General features: G+C 34.9%; 1 protein-coding gene across 2 annotated transcripts in view; it reads right to left on the reverse strand.

Annotated features, from left to right (window-relative positions):
* Positions 1–17,219, reverse strand: part of TPR (translocated promoter region, nuclear basket protein) — a 68,771-nt gene that overhangs the window by 21,030 nt on the left and 30,522 nt on the right. For both annotated transcript variants that reach the window (XM_077157245.1, XM_077157244.1), the window contains 10 exons: positions 16,986–17,133; positions 15,227–15,364; positions 14,988–15,119; positions 14,243–14,373; positions 12,943–13,153; positions 11,588–11,731; positions 11,119–11,317; positions 10,020–10,225; positions 9,749–9,810; positions 8,800–9,008 (listed from right to left, as the gene is read on the reverse strand). In XM_077157245.1, the coding sequence (XP_077013360.1) occupies positions 8,800–9,008; positions 9,749–9,810; positions 10,020–10,225; positions 11,119–11,317; positions 11,588–11,731; positions 12,943–13,153; positions 14,243–14,373; positions 14,988–15,119; positions 15,227–15,364; positions 16,986–17,133 (1,580 nt within the window). The remainder of the gene's footprint in view (positions 1–8,799; positions 9,009–9,748; positions 9,811–10,019; positions 10,226–11,118; positions 11,318–11,587; positions 11,732–12,942; positions 13,154–14,242; positions 14,374–14,987; positions 15,120–15,226; positions 15,365–16,985; positions 17,134–17,219) is intronic.

Below are 17,219 nucleotides of genomic sequence, written 5' to 3' on the forward strand. Positions count from 1 at the left end.
CTATTAGGTACCTTGTTTTTAATTTATATTCTAAGACCATTAATATCAATTTAACTGATATATCTGATCTTTTTTTCTCTGACACCAGGCTCTGTTTTTTTTTTGCATAGGCAGGCACCAGGAATCAAACCTGGGTCTCTGGCATGGGAGGCAGGAACTCTGCCTGCTGAGCCATTGTGGCCTGCCCCAGGCTCTTTTATTTTTTAAATTTTTAAGTATTTTTATTGATAAATGTTCACACATACATTCTATACATAGTGTACAATCAATGGCTCACAATATCATCATATAGTTATGTATTAATCACCATGACCATTTTTCAAAAACATTTGTATCACTCCAGAAAAAGAAATAAAAAGAAAAAAACCATACATACCATAGCCCTTACCCCTCCTTCTCATTGACCACTAGTATTTCCATCTACCCAATTCATTTTACCCTTTGTCCTCTATTATTTATTTACTTTTTATTCATATTTTTCTATTTATTTGCCCATACCCTGGATAAAAGGAGCATCAGACACAGGTTTTCACAATCACACAGTCACATTGTAAAAGTTGTGTATTTATACAACCATCTTCAAGAATCAAGGCTACTGGAACACAGCTCAACAGTTTCAGGTAAGTTCATCCAGCCACTCCAATACACCATAAACTAAAAAGGGATATCTATACAATGTGTAAGAAAAACCTCCAGAAATAACCCTCGACTTTGTTTGAAATCTCTCAGCCACTGATACTTTGTTTTGTCTCATTTCTCTCTTTCCCCTTTTGGTCAAGAAGGCCTTCTCAATCCGTTGAAGCCAGGTTCTGGCTCATCCCGGGATTTCTGTTCCACACTGCCAGGGAGATTTATACTCCTGTTGCCAGGGAGAATTATACCCCTGGGAGTCATATCCTACGTAGAGAGGAAGGCAGTAACTTCATCATCTGAGTTGGCTTAGAGAGAGATGTCATATCTGAACAACAAAAAGAGGTTCTCTGGGTGACTCTTAGGCATAATTTTAAGCAGGTTTAGCCTAGCCTTTGCAAGAATAAGTTTCATAAGGGTGAACCCCAAGATGGAGGGCTTGACCCATTGATTTGGTTGTCCCCACTGCTTGCGAGATTATCAGAAACTCTCCAAATGGGGAAGTAGACTATTTCCTTCTTTCTCCCCAGTCCCCCAAGGGAACTTTACAAATACTTCTTTATTCATTGCCCAAATTACTCTGGGATATATCAGGGTATCGAGGTAACCTGGACAAACTAACAAAATCTCACACCCTATTCAAGAGCCCATGTCTTAGGCTGTATAACTAAACTGACAAGTTAAATTAGGAAATGCACTACCCAAAATATACATTTCACATCAAATAAACTCTCTCCCTTTGGTCTCACACAGAAATTGAAGTTTTAAAATATGGACAATATCATCCTTTACCCTGTTTCTGATTTACCTTACTCCTATTCAGATCAGTTTCATTCCTATCTCTACATGAAGTCTGATCACTTTCTCAACTTTTTAGCCAGTTCCTGTGTGGGTTCTGCTGGTTTTCATACCTTCAGAGCTCTGACTCTGAGTCTCGGGTGTCACATAAATACCCAAAGTTTCTGGGAACAACCAGGATATAAACAAATAGCTCAGTTATCTCAGAATTTAGAAATAAGAGCTACAACTCCCGAATATATGTGACTGCTGTAGGAGCTTACAATCTAGGATCCTTTACAATTGGCTCCAACCTGATAACCCACGTTCTCAACTTCACTTCACTGAGTTTTTATATTACAGTTAGTCCACATGATTGAGGCATGATAGTATTTGTCTTTTTGTTCCTGACCTTTCATTCAACATACAGTCTTGAAGGTTCATACACCTAGTAGCATGCCTCATAACTTCATTCCTTTTTGCAGCTCGATAGTCCACTGTATGTATACACATAGCTCCCCCTTTCATTATCAGTCGTTCTACCCTTAGGCCACCGCCATCCATTGTGGATTGGAACACTGTGCCATAAACACCAGTGTGCAAATGCCCATTCCTTTCCCCACACTCAGTTCCTCCAGGTATATGCTGAGCAACGTGGTTTCAGGATCAATGGCAACCCCACACTCAGCCTCCTGTGCAAACACCACACTGCCCTCCAAAGGGGCTACACCTCTCCGATTCACTACCAATAGCGATAGGTACATCTCTTTCTCCACAGTCTCTACAACTTGTTTCTCTCTGTTTATTTTTAAACAGTTTCATACAATCCAACCTACATGTATAGACATGACTTTGCCACCATAATCTACATAGAGACATTTCCTTTACTTCCACAAAGAAACCATACACCTCCATATGCCCCTCCCACTCATTAACATTTAATTTTGGCATAATGTCTTTGTTACATTCAATGGAAGCATATTACAATGCTACTGTTGACTACAGACCCTAGCTGGCATTGATTGTACTTTTTCCTGTATACCATCTATTTCCAACACCCTATGATACTGATACTCATTTGTTCTCCCTTATACAAAAGTGTTTATTTATTTGTACATTTAATTACCATAATTGTCCACTGTAGGCATTCCTAAGTTATAGCATCCTAGTCTTCATCCTTTATCTTTCCTTCTGGTTTCATATGTATCTTCTCCCTCCAACATACTTGGATTCAGCTTTATTCAGTGTACTTACATTATTGTGCAACAATCAGGTAATATTTTGCAATCCATTTATGAATCATTACAATCAGTCCTACTGCTCAATCTGTATCCCTTCAGCACCAATTTTCTAATCTCTACCCTATTCCTATCTCCTGATAACCTGTGTTCTTAACTTCAATTATCAAAGTTCACTCATTAATGTTAATTTATATTAGGGAGACAATACAGTATTTGTCTTTGTTTCTGGCTAATTTCACTCACCATATGTCCTCAAGGTTCATCCCGGTTGTTACATGCTTCATGACTTTATTCTGTCTTATAGCTGTGTAGTACTCCATTGTATGTGTATATATATATATATATATATATATATATATATATATATATATATGTATATATCACAGCTTGTTTAGCCACTTGTCTGTTGATGGCAATTTGGGCCATTTCTACCTCCTGGCAATCACAAATAATGCTGCCATAAGCATTGATGTGAAAATGTCTGTTTGTGACACTGCCTTCAGTTCCTCTGAATATATATACCAAGTAATGGGATTGCTGGATCATATGGTAATTCTATACTTAGCTTCCTGAGGAATGACCAAATTGCCTTTCAGAGTGGTGTACCATTTTACATTCCCACCAACAGTGGGTAAGTGTGCCTCTATCTCCACATCCTCTCCAGTCTTGTTGTTTCCTATTTTTTTGATAATGGCCATTCTAGTGGGTGTCAGTGATAATTGCATTGTGGTTTGAATTTGCATTTCCCTAATAGCTAGTGAAGTCGAGCATCTTTACATGTGCTTTTAACAATTTGTATTCCCTCTTCTGAGAAGCCTCTATTTATGTCTTTTACCCACTTTTAAATTGGGTCGTTTGTCTTTTTATTGTTGAGTTCAAAAATGTCTTTATATATTCTGGATACCAAACCCTCATCTGATAAGTGGTTTCCAAATATTATCTCCCCATTGTGTAGGCTCCATCTTTATTTTCTTGACAAAGTTCTTTGATGCACAAAAGTGTTTAATTTTGAGGAGATCGCATTTAACTTTTACTTTCTTCAATGCTCATGCTTTGGGTGTAAGGTCTAGAAAACTGCCTCCTACTACAAGTTTTACAGGCTATTCCCATACATTTTCCTCTAAAAGCTTTATGGTCTCAGCGCTAATGCTTAGGTCTTTGGTTCATTTTGAGTTAATTTTTGTATAGGGTGTGAGATATGGGTCCTCTTTCATTCTTTTGTATATGGATATCCAGTTCTCCAAGCACCATTTATATAAGAGGCTGCTCTGTCCCAGTTGGATTTGCTTGACCACCTTATCAAATATCAATTGTCCATAGATGAGAGGGTCTGTATCTGAACACTCAGTTTAATTCCATTGGTCAATATATTTATCTTTATGCCAGTACCATGCTGTTTTGATCACTGTAGCTTCATAATATGCTTTAAAGTCAGGGAGTGTAGGATCTCCCACTTCATTTTTCTTTCTCAAGATATTTTTTAAATATTCGGGATCACCCTGCCCTTCCAAATAAATTTGGCTATTGGTTTCTCTATTTCTGCAAAGTTGTTGGGATTTTAACTGGTATTGCATTGAATCTATAAATCAGTTTGGGTTGGAATGGCATCTTAACTATATTTAGTCTTCCAATCCATGAACTGAGTATGCCCTTCCATTTATTTAGGTCTTCCATGATTTCTTTCAGCAGTTTCTTGTAGTTTTCTATGTACAGGTCTTTTGTATCCTTAGTTAAATTTATTCCAAAATATATGGTTCTTTTGGTTGCCATTGTAAACTGGAATTTTTTTCTTGATTTCCTCCTCAGATAGCTCATTACAAACGTAGAGAAAGAAACACTACTGATTTTTGGGTGTTGATGTGGTATCCTGCATTGCTGTTGTCATTTGTTAGCTCTAATAGCTTTGCTATAGATTTTTGTCATATAGTATCATGTCATCTGCAAACACTGAGAGTTTTATGTTTCCTTTCCAATTTGGATGGATTTTATTTCTTTTTCTTGTTTAACTGCTCTGGCTAGAACTTCCAGCATAATGTTGAATAACAATGGTTAACAGTGGGCACCCTTGTCTTGTTCCTGACCTTAGGGGTTTTCTTGATTGTTTTCATGTCCTCAATTTCATTTACTCCTATTCTAATCTCCGTTATTTCTTTCCTTTTGTTAGCTTTGGGGTTAGTTTACTGTTCTTTCCCAAGTTCTTTCAGGTGAACAGTTAATTCTTTGATTTTCATACTTTCTTCTTTTTTAATATAGGCATATGAGCAATAAATTCCCCTCTTTAGATCGCCTTTGCTGCATCCCACAAATTTTGTTATGTTGTGTTTTCATTTTCATTTGCCTTGAGATATTTACTGATTTCTCCTGTAATTTCTTCCTTAACCCACTGGTTGTTTTAGAGTGTGTGGTTTAGCTTCAATATATTTGTGAATTCTCTGGCCCTCTGCCTGTTATTGATCTCCAACTTAAATCCATTATAATCTAAGAAAATGTTTTGTATGATTTCAATCTCTTTAAATTTATTGAGACTTGCTTTGCGACCCAATATGTGGTCTATTCTTGAGAACCATGAGGACTTTAGAAAAATGTGTGTCCTGTTACCGTGGGGTGTAATGTTCTGCAAATGTCTGTTAAGTCTAGCTCATTTATCATGTTATTCAAATTCTCTGTTTCTTTACTGATCCTGTCTAGATGGTCTATCGATAAGAGCAGGGAATGGAAGTCTCCAACTATTATGGTAGATGTTTCTATTTTTCCCTTCTGTGTTGTCAGTGTTTGCCTCATGTACTTTGGAACACTTTGACTTGGTTCATAAACATTTATGATCGTTATATTTCCTTGTTGAACTGTTTTATTAATATATACTGTCTTTGTCTCTTAACTGTCTTACATTTGAAGTCTTAATTTGTCAGATACAGTGTAACTACTCCTGCTCTTTTCTGGTTGCTGTTTGCATGAAATACCTTTTCCCAACCTTTTACTTTCAACCAACTTTTGTCCTTGAATCTAAAATGAGTCTCCTGTAGACAGTAAATAGATGGGTTCTGTTTTTTAATCCATTCTGCGCCAATTTATGTCTTTTGATTGGGGAGTTTAATCCATTAACATTTTATATTTTTACTGTAAAGGCAGTATTTTCTTCTACAATTTTGTCTTTTGGATTTTATATTTCATGTTTTTTTCTCTTTTTACCTTTACTGACAGCCTTCATTTCTACACTCTCCTCCAGACCTCTCTCCTGCCTTTTCCTATCTGCCTGTAGTACTTGAGCATTTTCTTGCAGAACTGGTCTCTGTCACTAATTCTCTCAGTGATTGTCTGAAAATATTTCAATCTCCCCCTCATTTTTGAAGGACAATTTCGCTGGATATAGAATTCTTGGTTGGCAGTTTTTATCTTTTAGAAACTTAAATATATCATACCACTGCCTTCTCACCTCCATGGTTTCTGCTGAGAAATCCACACATAGTTTTACTGGGCTTCCCTTAAATGTGCGGATTGCTTTCCTCTTGCTGCTTTCAAAATTCTGTCTTTGACATTGGACAATCTGATTAGTAAGTGTCTTGCAGTATGTATGTTTTGATCTATTGTTTGGTGTATGCTGTATTTCTTGGATCTGTAATTTTATGTTCTTCATAAGAGATGGGAAATTTTCAATGACTATTTCCTCCATTATTCTTTCTTCTCCTTTTCCTTTTTCTTATTCTGGGACACCCAACAATATATGTATTCGTGCACTTCATGTTGTCATTCAATTTCCTGAGACCCTGCTCATATTTTTCCATTCTTTTCCCTATATTTTCTTTTGTGCATCAGGTTTCAGATATCCAGTCTTCTAGTTCATTAATCCTTTCTTCTGCCTCTTCAAATCTATTGCAGGTTCCATCGTTTTTTGCATCTCTTCCATCGTGACTTTCATTCCCACAAGTTCTGTGATTTATTTTTTCAAACTTTTAAGCTCTTTTTGTTCACCCAATGTCTTCTTTATATCCTTCCTCAACTTGCTGATTTGATTTTTGATGAGATTTTCCATATCTGTTCAATCATCCTAGATTAGTTGTTTCAATTTCTGTATCTCATTTGATTTGCTGGTTTGTTTCCTTGACTGGGCCATACCTTTGACTTTCCTAGCATGACTTATTTTTCACTGGCGTCTAGGCACTTGATTTCCTTAATTAGTGTATTCTAAAAGTTATCATTCTTTTACTAGGATTTTCTTGCTGGATGGCTTTGTTCTTTATCTGGTATCTGACATTTAGTTCAATTTATTCTAGACCTCTAGCACAGGTTCTGTTTAACTGGTCAGAATTTTTTAATATTTGTTTTTCTATTTCTTGCCCTGCATACATGGAGCTTTTTTTTTCCTTTGGGGAGGGTCTCCTCAGATATTGTAGACCACTGTCAGATTTTCCCTGATCAGACAGGCCTATGTCTCAGGAGGAAACAGTAGTCAGCATCAGTTTTCCGTGAGGGTAAAATCTAGCATATTGACTTTCATATGAGGTCTCTAGACTGTGTGCTTTTCCTATCCTGCCTAGCATGTGGCACTTGTCAACCTGTGGCTTCCCACTAAGTGATATGGTGTCTTTAACTTCAGTAGACTTTCCCTGCTGAAGCATGGGTGTGAACTGAAGTGAGATTGTAGGATAGCTAATTTGCTTCCATTTTCCAGTCCCTGGGCCCTGAATTTCTTGAAGGAGGTATTCCACCTGAGCTGGTCCCACTTTTCTCTTGGGGAAGACATACCCTTAAGGGAATTAACTCATTTCACCTGACTAGTTACTTTGTCTCTCAGACAAGATTAATTCCACCCTTGCCTGGGGCAGTGCTGGAGCCTGAGAGTGACTTCAGTTCTAATGATTTGTTAAGAAGCAGGAAAAAAAGCCTTTTCAGAGTCTGATCCCTGCTCCTCGGATTTGTCAATCAAGAGCTTAAGTTGGTATGTGGTTCTAATATCTCCAGGCTCTCTGCGTATGCCTCCTTTCCTTAGGGTCTTGCCCTTTTCCAGTATTTGGGCTGTCTGACTCAAAAAGCCTGCTTTGTCTTGTTTTGTTTTCACCAGCCCCACTTCCTCTCTGTGGAGGCAAAAAATCCTAGTACCTTTAGTGCTTATTCCAGGTTTATCTGTCCTGGGAGCCTATTTTCAGTAGTCGGAATTTGTTAATTAATTCCACAACTGTAGCTTGGTTGAGCTAAGTCCTTGCTGCTAGTAAAATCTGTCTCCTTTCCCCTTGGGGAACCAGCTTGCTGTGCCCATGGGGGAGGGGTGCTGGCTTTGGCAGCCTGGGGAGTTGTACGTGGGGTCTCAGCCACTTCATCTCTTCCAGATTGATGTACAATTTATGTCCGGTCACTGGTGTTCCCCCAGCAGTTGTTCTGTACTGTTCCTGGTTATTCACTAGCTGCTCTGGAGGACGAACTAAATTCTATACCTCACTAAGCCACCATTCTGCCCTGATAATCTTTTTCGTGAATATAGCTGAAATAAAATATCTACACTTTCATAGCAAGCACATATCCATTTATTTCTAAAGCTCGAATTTACTGAATTCTAGTGTTTAAGATAAGAATCTCTGGCTCAGCAAGTTTTACTAACAGCTATTTTGGGCTTAGGTAAAGGGATTTAACACTGAAACATGATCCTTATCTCTGAGGAGTCCATTCTAGTGAAATGATGTGGTATGTTCACAACTGAATAAAACATAATAAGGTATTGTACTCGTAACAAAAGTGCCAGGAGAATAAAGTGAAGAAAGCAATTAAAGGGTGAGCAGTTTTGATGAAAAAGTGTTGCTGGAGTTGAACCAATCATTATCTTAGCATAGTTTTCCAAAATATGATTATGTTTATATCGTATTTCTTTGTTGTTAAAATGGAAAAATATGGTTCAGGAAAACATGACATATACTTACAGGTGCACCTTTTCCCCTTCATCTTAAAAACAAAAATCAAACAGAGTGGAGAGGGAGGATAATTTGCTACATTAATAAGAATCCTGCAAGGTACACATTTTAAATATTAACCACTCACTTTTACTATGATGTATGACTTTAACCTAAATGGGAGCTTCATTTGTTCTTGAAGTTACTGTATTCTTCTCATAATAAATCTAAATAAGCTGTCACTAAAATCAAATTTGTATTCTTTAACTTACCTTCTTGTGATTCCACTTGTGTAGTGGGCATCACTGTAGCTGTTGGTGTAGTAGTAGGATTTGTAACAGTTGCAGGTGTAACCATTGGGCGGATACTAGCTCTGGGTGTTGACTTATTTCCAGCTATAGCTGCAGCTGTCACTTTACTTGGAGTAGATACAACAGGAGTCGGCTTGATATTGGCTGTTGGTGGGTCAGATGTGCTGGCACTTAGAGGGGGAAGACGTAAGAATAATGATTCATTTACTACAAATATTCCTCAAAAAGTACATAAACTCAACCAAAGACAAAGCATATATATTTTATAAGTGGGTGTTCAGCAGGTAAGACCTTAATAATATAGGTTCAGACCTTAATTCTATTTTTCCTAGTTTTACTTTGGGTAGACTTTTGGCAGATATTTAAAAAATATTCCTAAAGAGACAGTGAATACATTTCTATACTTTCCTTCCACTAAATATTTCAAAAGTTTGATAAGAAGTTTGAATTCGAGCAAAACTATGAAGGAAATATTCCAGAGTGGTGCACTTAGGATTTATAATAACTAACACACTATGAAAATGCAGAATATTTTCATCTACTGACTAACCGAACCCAACTAAGTCTCACCCCAATCTAATATTTGTTAGCATATGACATTACAGGGAAACTTAGTAGGCATTTTAATTTTAGTCAATCAGAAACTAAAAGACGATAGATGTTTTCTCTGTCACAAAGCTCTACCCAACAACGTACAGACTGAAAGTATGCTGAAAGCAAGAACACTGTGGGGGAAAAAGTTGGCAATGGCATGACAAATAGTTTTCACAGGGACAGATAGTTCTTTTAATATATATATATTTTTACACAATATGATTCCTGTTTTCTTTCCAAAGATCACAAAATCTTCCTTGGAACTTTAAAAGAAAAACAGGTAATAGACAATGACTGTATAAGAAGTAAAACGCACATTCCTCTTTCACCAGAAGCTGGAGTTGTTTTCAATGTGATCTGTCTCTGCTGTTCTGGGACCTATAAAGAGAAAATTACAAATTATTGTGCCAAATCTTCAAGATTCCATTAAACAATGCATTAAAATACTCCACTATTGTTAATTTTTCCATGCACTTCAAATTTTAGCAAAAATTCATCTTGACAAAGGCTCCTAAAACACCAGGCTCCTTTCAGCAAAATGTGCAAGAAAAAAATGATTTGTCATTTGAAGAAAATTAGGTAATCACCTTATTAGTAGATTCCTGAGGCTCATCTCTTTGCTCAAGATGTCTCTCTTGCTGCTCCCTGAGTTCTCTTTCCAAACGACTAATCCGACCTTCATACTGGGACTTCAGAGCAGTCATACGTACATCCAGTTCATCCTTCTGCTGATCTAAGGCTCCATTCCTCTGTTTAAGCTCCTCGTTTTCTTTAGTTAGCTGATCTTTTACACCTAAAGACGTAAACATTTGATTCTTCTACTATAATAATAAAAAACTGGACATACAGAATACTCACAGACTTATGAGATATGCAAGAGCCATGTATTTCATTACTGTGTTTTAATACCTACAGTTAATTTTAATATACTATACATCTCAATGAGCAAAGTTCTAAACAAATGCATGCTTAATTTCTTACTCCAACACAAATATACTAATTATAATATAAAAATATGTAGCTTTTCATAAAGATCTCCAAAACTAATAGCCTATCATAAATTACAATGAAAAGGAACCATATTATTAAACATAAGAATCTTATGGATTACAACATTTACAAAATGTTTTACAAATCCATTACAAAAAAAAAAATCCAAATCAAAAAAATAAATAAATAAATAAATAAAAGAATCCAAATCATTTGGCATTTTATATTTACCTACTAAATGGACAGGCAGGCAAGGTTCAGTAAGGCCTTTGAGCCTTAGTGCCTAATAGCTTTAGGCGCCTCATAAATGTGACATACTATTTTCCTTGAAAGGCCAGAGGGAGGTCTCAGTCAAGTGAGACAGAGAAAAATCCCTTGGCCGTGAAGATTCAGCGTTGTCTAGAGGTTTACGAAAGGCCTCTGGGGAGCACAGTCTGGGCCTAAGGCATCTCTACCAGAGGGTAGTAATAATTATATGCAAAAGCAGAAGAACAGCACTACCTCATATCTATGACCATTCAATAATTAAGAAAGACTTCATAAACAAAGCAAGAACACACTCAGCATTTCAAAACTGAGATTGCTATGGTTTGTACTCAACTGAATAAAACTAATATTTAAGGCCCCAAACAGCCACTTTACAGTATTTGTTTTCTCTCCCATCAAGTTCAATCCTTGAAGTAAACAGAAAGTTACCAGCTAAATGTGCAATTTTTGATTTTGCTGCTACAATAGCCTTTCTTGTTTTTTCTTCCTTTTCAGTTATCTGTTGCCGGAGCTGCTCCTCCTGTGTAGTTCTATCTTGAAGATCCTGACGAAGTCGTGAGAGTTCTGACTGAAGCTGCACAGTCTGTTCCTGCAGATTTCTTGCTTCTGTTTCTTTTTCAGATAACGTCTTTTAAAGGAAAATAAAGTATTCACCATATAAACAAATCACTAATTTGCTTTTTAAAATTAAACGGAAGTATAAACAAAAATGGTAATAAAACTAAACAAGTGAACACTTTACTATTTATATACATGAAACATTCAAAATGCAAAGAATAAAATATATACAATTCCCACATGACAGCTCAAACCTTGTCAGTGTTCAATATCTAGATTCTTTAGGAAAACACAAAATAGAGAATTAGGGACATAACACTTTTCACTGCTCTCACTCTACCTTTTGAAGATTGTCTACTTGATTCTCCAGTGATTTTGACTTTGTTTCAGCTTGGCTGAGGGTCTCTTTGAGCTCCTGCATTTCCTGGACTGACACATGCTGTTCCTGGTGGTCTCCAGAAGACTGAGCTGAGGACTCCATGACCTAAATGACAAGTAGTAATAATATAACTACACATGTATATCCAGTAATCCCATTTCAGAAAGTTCATCCAAAGAAGTAATCATACTATGCAAAAAAATTATCTTTAAAGGTATTCATAAATGGGGGTACAAGGGTAGTTCAGTGAGAGAATTCTTGCTTGCTGTGCGGGAGACCCAGGTTCAATTCCCGGTCCATGTACTTCCCCAAAAACAAACAAGCAAAACAAACAAAATACAAACAAAAATTCAACAAATGATGCTGCAATAACGGGATACTCTCATGGAAAAATAATGAAATGTGACCCCACCATGTAGCATACAAATAAATAAATGAATAAATAAAGGTACACATAAATATTTTTCTACCAAACAACTTTAATATCTAAAAGTAGAGAATTAGGTTACTTTTTTTACATATAATTAACCAGCTAATTAAAATGATGATGCACTATAGGTAAATGCTTGACAAAAAAATACACTTTCACAGTAATGACTCTAATGAAAAAGCAACTGGACACTTGATGATTTGATGCCACAGACAAATGATCTCATTTCTATGGAAAAACATTATTCATCTGTACGGAAAATATACTAAGAACCTAGCCATGGTTAACACTGAAAGGCAAGAGTTTTGTTCTTTTTCCCTTTATATATATGTATTTTGTATGCTGTATGGTGGTGGTCACATTTCATTCTTTTTCCTATTCCATCCTTAATATATATTTTTAATTACATATTACATATCAAATTAGGTCAATACATAAGCTCTTTACCTTTTGGAGTTAAATACAAGATTTTGATTCAAAATATAATAAAGACTTTATTTTCTGATAGGTAGTTAACATAAACAAATCCTTATTTAAATTTAAATTAGAAACTTAAGAGATTTCAACCTTTATTTAAATCTCTAACAATCCCTGATTAATCATAAAGAATTAAAAAAAAAACAATTTTAACTAGCAACAAAATTACAAATAGAACTTTAAAAAAGGGCAGTATTTGAAATCTGAAAACTGAACTAAAATACTCAGCATTTAAGAAAATTTCTTTACTAGTTTATAATGTCCTTTGTGACATATTAAGAGCCAATCTTAAACCAAAGATACTATATAAGCTTACATTCAAGCTAGAACCTAAAAAACAATTATTAAGTTATAAATAAGATTTTTTAAGCATATCCTAATAATTTTTTTTAAAATCTCCTTGAAATACCTTATCCTGTTGTGCTTTAAGTTCTTCATATTGAGTCTTGTACCTGCGTCCAATTTTCTTGACTTGAGTAATAGTTTTGACTTTCTCTTGGATATCTATTATTTTAGCATCTAAGTCCTTCTGGATGTTTTCCTTTTCATTTCTCACTTTATTCAAATCATCCCTTAGGCTCTGAATTAAGTTCTGGTTGTTAGTCAAAGATGCATTTGATCTAACATAAATGGAAAAGAGGACAAAGATTCCAGGTATGAGATTTTTTTCAAATTTAAAAATACCTCAATTTAAATTTACATTGTATTGTTTTAGTAAGATTTTATTTAGAAATCTTATGGAAAACATACTTCAAAAGATTATCAACTTATGAATTTCATGTAAGAATGACCCTCATTATACAGGCATACCCACTTGATAGTGTGAAAAACTAACCTGTAACTAACCAAACATGGATAGTTTTAAAAAGTAAACAAGTGGTGGTACCAGATTTTAATCCAGATCTGTTCAATGGCAAAATCTCCACTCTATCCACTATATCAAGTTTGTCAAACTTTTTCTGTTAAGGATCAGACTGAGTAAAATACAAAGCTTTGTAAACAGTCACTGTCACATATTCTTTTTCTTCTTTCCTTTTGTTTTTTAAACAACCATTTAAAAATGTAAAAATCATTCTTAGCTTACAGGCCATACAAAAGGCATGACGTGACAGATTTGCTGTGTGGACTACAGTTTGCTTTCTGAATCTTAGCTTTTTCATGACATTAAAGCTTAATAAAGGTAAACCAGAAACATTTATTTTCTTACCTTTAAAGGGGCAACATTTTAAGTTCTATAAATTAGCTGTAAGTTCATTTTTAAAAAAGTTTAATTTTAAAAACTCCTTCCTAAAATTTTTCAAAATATTTGTAAAAACAGGCCACAGAAGAAAAAAGAAAAGACAAGCAGTATGTATTTGCAAGTTACTTTCTGCTGCTTGGAAAAGAAATTAATTTAACTTTAGAGTCACACAAACTTTGGCGTTTTTCTTTTTAAATATTGAAATATAGAGAAATAATTAATAAATTAAGGCTTAATATTAAATCATTGCTTGTTGGGCTCCACTGAGAAACAAAAGGGAGTCACATTTGGGCTTCAGTACTTATATACATTCTTTCTAAAATCAGAAAGTACTTGTAGAGTCATACAAATATAAAATATAAAAATATTCTTCAAGATTTCATATCTTATATATGATTATATTATATATATATAAAATAGGTGTATTACACACACAATTATATACAATTTAAGGCTTCTTTCGATATACCTTGCAATTTCAGCTTTAAGTCTTCCAATTTCTTCAGTCAACTGCTGAATACGCTTAGTATGAACTTCCTTTTCGGAAAGGAGCTTTCGATATTCTTCTGTGTCTGGATCTTTCTGTTGACTTACCAGATGCTAGAATAGCAAAATGCATAATATGGTTTTCTAGTCTTATGACATAAATACTATAATAAAATGGCAGACATTCCACTGAATTTTCTAGTTCCTAGGTACTGGGTGAACTGCTTCACATTTGTGATATATTCTGTAAGGTGAAGAGTGGTGTTATGTGCTCACCTTGAAATAAGGAAAACTGGCTCAGAGAGAGATTTTCTTAGTCACATAACTTGGATGTGGCAAGGCAGATTTGTCTAAATACAAATTTGTCTAAATACAAATCTGCAGTTTCTAACCACTTGCAATGAGCAAGTCTTCTTAGACTTGCAATGAGTAAGTTCTTCAATAAACTATATGAATCCACTTTTTTGTTTTATCTCTAAGAGTAGTTTAGAGATAAAGTGAAAGCTTAAAACCTCAGAATAAAAAAACATAAATTAACCACTTAAAAATGTGACAAAAAATTTTAAAAACTGAGTTTAACATGTCACATGCATACATACATTACACTCTCACTGACAAATACAAAAAATTTTCCACTAGTTTCTAAATATTTTTATCCCCCTAAACTTTACCCTGTTATTTAAAATCACCATGTTTCCATGTTCTTAGATGGGTTTAATCGCATTTACCTGGTTACGTGCTTTCCAACGTTTGACATCCTCTTCTAATAACTTCTTCTCTGCTTGCAACATACCGCTTTTCTCACTCAGCTCAGCATTTGCTTCTTGTAAGGGTAAAATATCTAACTCCAGTTTCCTCACCTGAAAATAGAGTCAGCACTTTTTTAAAAAATCAAATATAAAAATACATTTATAATATTATTTAAAACAAATAGCGTGTTTCAACTCTTCATTAGTAAGTTACAAACCTTTGCTTGCATCTGCTGTAGATCCTGGTCTAGCCTCTCCTTTTCTTCTCTCAGCATCTTATTGGTTTCCATAACTACATTCATTGTTTCTGTTTTCTTCATCAGCTCTTCATGCTGAGCCATTGTTTTTGCTGTTACCTAAAAATTTCAAAGGTGCACACATACTAACATCTAATAACGGACAGTTTAAATGAAGGGTTACCTTTTCCTGTCAGCACATATTACTAAGACAACATTCCAATCATTAAAACTTTTAAACTGAAAATTTTCAAAGTAGACATGATGATTTTTCTATGGTACATGCTGATAATAAAGAGTTTAAAGAAATGCCAGAAATCACAAAGATGAAAGAGTACACAGATACTACACTTACCAACAAAAGTTCAGTATTAACGTTAGGTAAAAACAACATCCCAGATCTCTATTTCTGTTCCATTCTTTTCCTTACTGCGTTGATTCATTAATACTTCTGAAATGTTTTCATTTTGATCCTCAGTTTCTCCTCTGTTCAGAAATCCATTTTCATTTCACACTGTTGTTTCACCACTTCGGTTTTCAGTTATTTTATTGACTATTTATTCAATTGGGAAGAACTTTCTTCTGTTCTACCTGGGTGTTATTACCCATCATCCACTGGTTTGCCAGATATGTCTTTCTTTCCCATTTTTAAAGCTGAGGCATGTTTCATGGTGCCCACACTATTCTGCTCATGGTTGGGCAAACATTCTATCATTTTTTTATATATTTGTGGGTTACTTCTAGAATCTCTTCTCACTGAAGAGTTGTTTTTCCCTATGTACTTGCTTATAGGGCTAGGCATTTTCTAGTATTGTTTGCTTCCTATACCCTGAAGGAATAGCAAAGGAAGCTGAAGAGCTGAAACAATATACAATCTTCGTTAGAAACCCTGATTATGCATTTTACCCCTGAGTGTTAATTCCACTAAATTGGAGGATCTGTTTATTATTTCAATGGGGAGATACATTTGAATTTGAATTCAACAGGATGACATTCTGGAAATTTTCAACTTCTGTCAGAAAATATTAACCCAATTATTCACTTTGTCCTGTTTCAATGTTTCTATCTATTAAAATTATAGTAACTACCTTTCAGCTAAAAGAAAAGATAAAATGACTCAAGGTCTTAATTTCCTTTCCTTCAAATGTGGGGGTACATTTTTCTCTTTCAAAATATGTCATTCAAAAGTAAGCTTTTGGATGGCAGTGTGGATTAAGAAGTTGACCTTATGTAATGACCATTTATTCCACTAAAGCAACTGCTTTCTTTTTCTTTGATTGTTAATTTTGACTATTTTTTGGTGCCTTTGCTGAGGAATATTCTATAGCAGTTTCAATTTAACATTTTACCCTAGTATAACTATACAAATCTATACATAAAATGACAACTATAATAACAAATTAGGGTAGCCGAAATTTATTAAGTACTCATTATGTACCAGGTATGGTTATAATACTTCCTACATTCTAACTCACTTAATCCTCAGAATTAGTTTCCCAACATTACGAATTAGCAAACTAAGGACAGAGTACACAGCTAATGTGCAAAGCTAAAATGTAAAATCAAGCCTTCTCTCATAGAACTTTCAGTCTTAAATGCTATACTGTATCAGTATTTAATAAGTGTTTAATGACTTATAAGTTAAGGAAGAAAACCTAATTCAAATGAAATGTTTTGTCAGAATCTGAAACATCTTCTCTTTGAATTTAACCACTGCTTTCCTAAAGCTTAGCATACATACCTGTACTTTCTCCCTTTCAGCATTTAAACTATCCTGCAGTTCCTGCAGCTCTCTTTCTAAAAGTTCGACCCTTTGTCGATAACGCAGACTCTCAACCTGAGCCACTTCAAACCTAGTTTCAGCAATTTCCTTCTCTCGTCGTATAAATCTACAAGAATACATACGTAAGATTTTCTTTAAATAAAAAAATACCAGCAATGTAACATTTCAAAACTCAGTTTAATTGGGAAAAAA

The sequence above is a fragment of the Tamandua tetradactyla genome, chromosome 4 (assembly GCF_023851605.1).
Source record: "Tamandua tetradactyla isolate mTamTet1 chromosome 4, mTamTet1.pri, whole genome shotgun sequence".
Taxonomy (NCBI): Eukaryota; Metazoa; Chordata; class Mammalia; order Pilosa; family Myrmecophagidae; genus Tamandua; species Tamandua tetradactyla.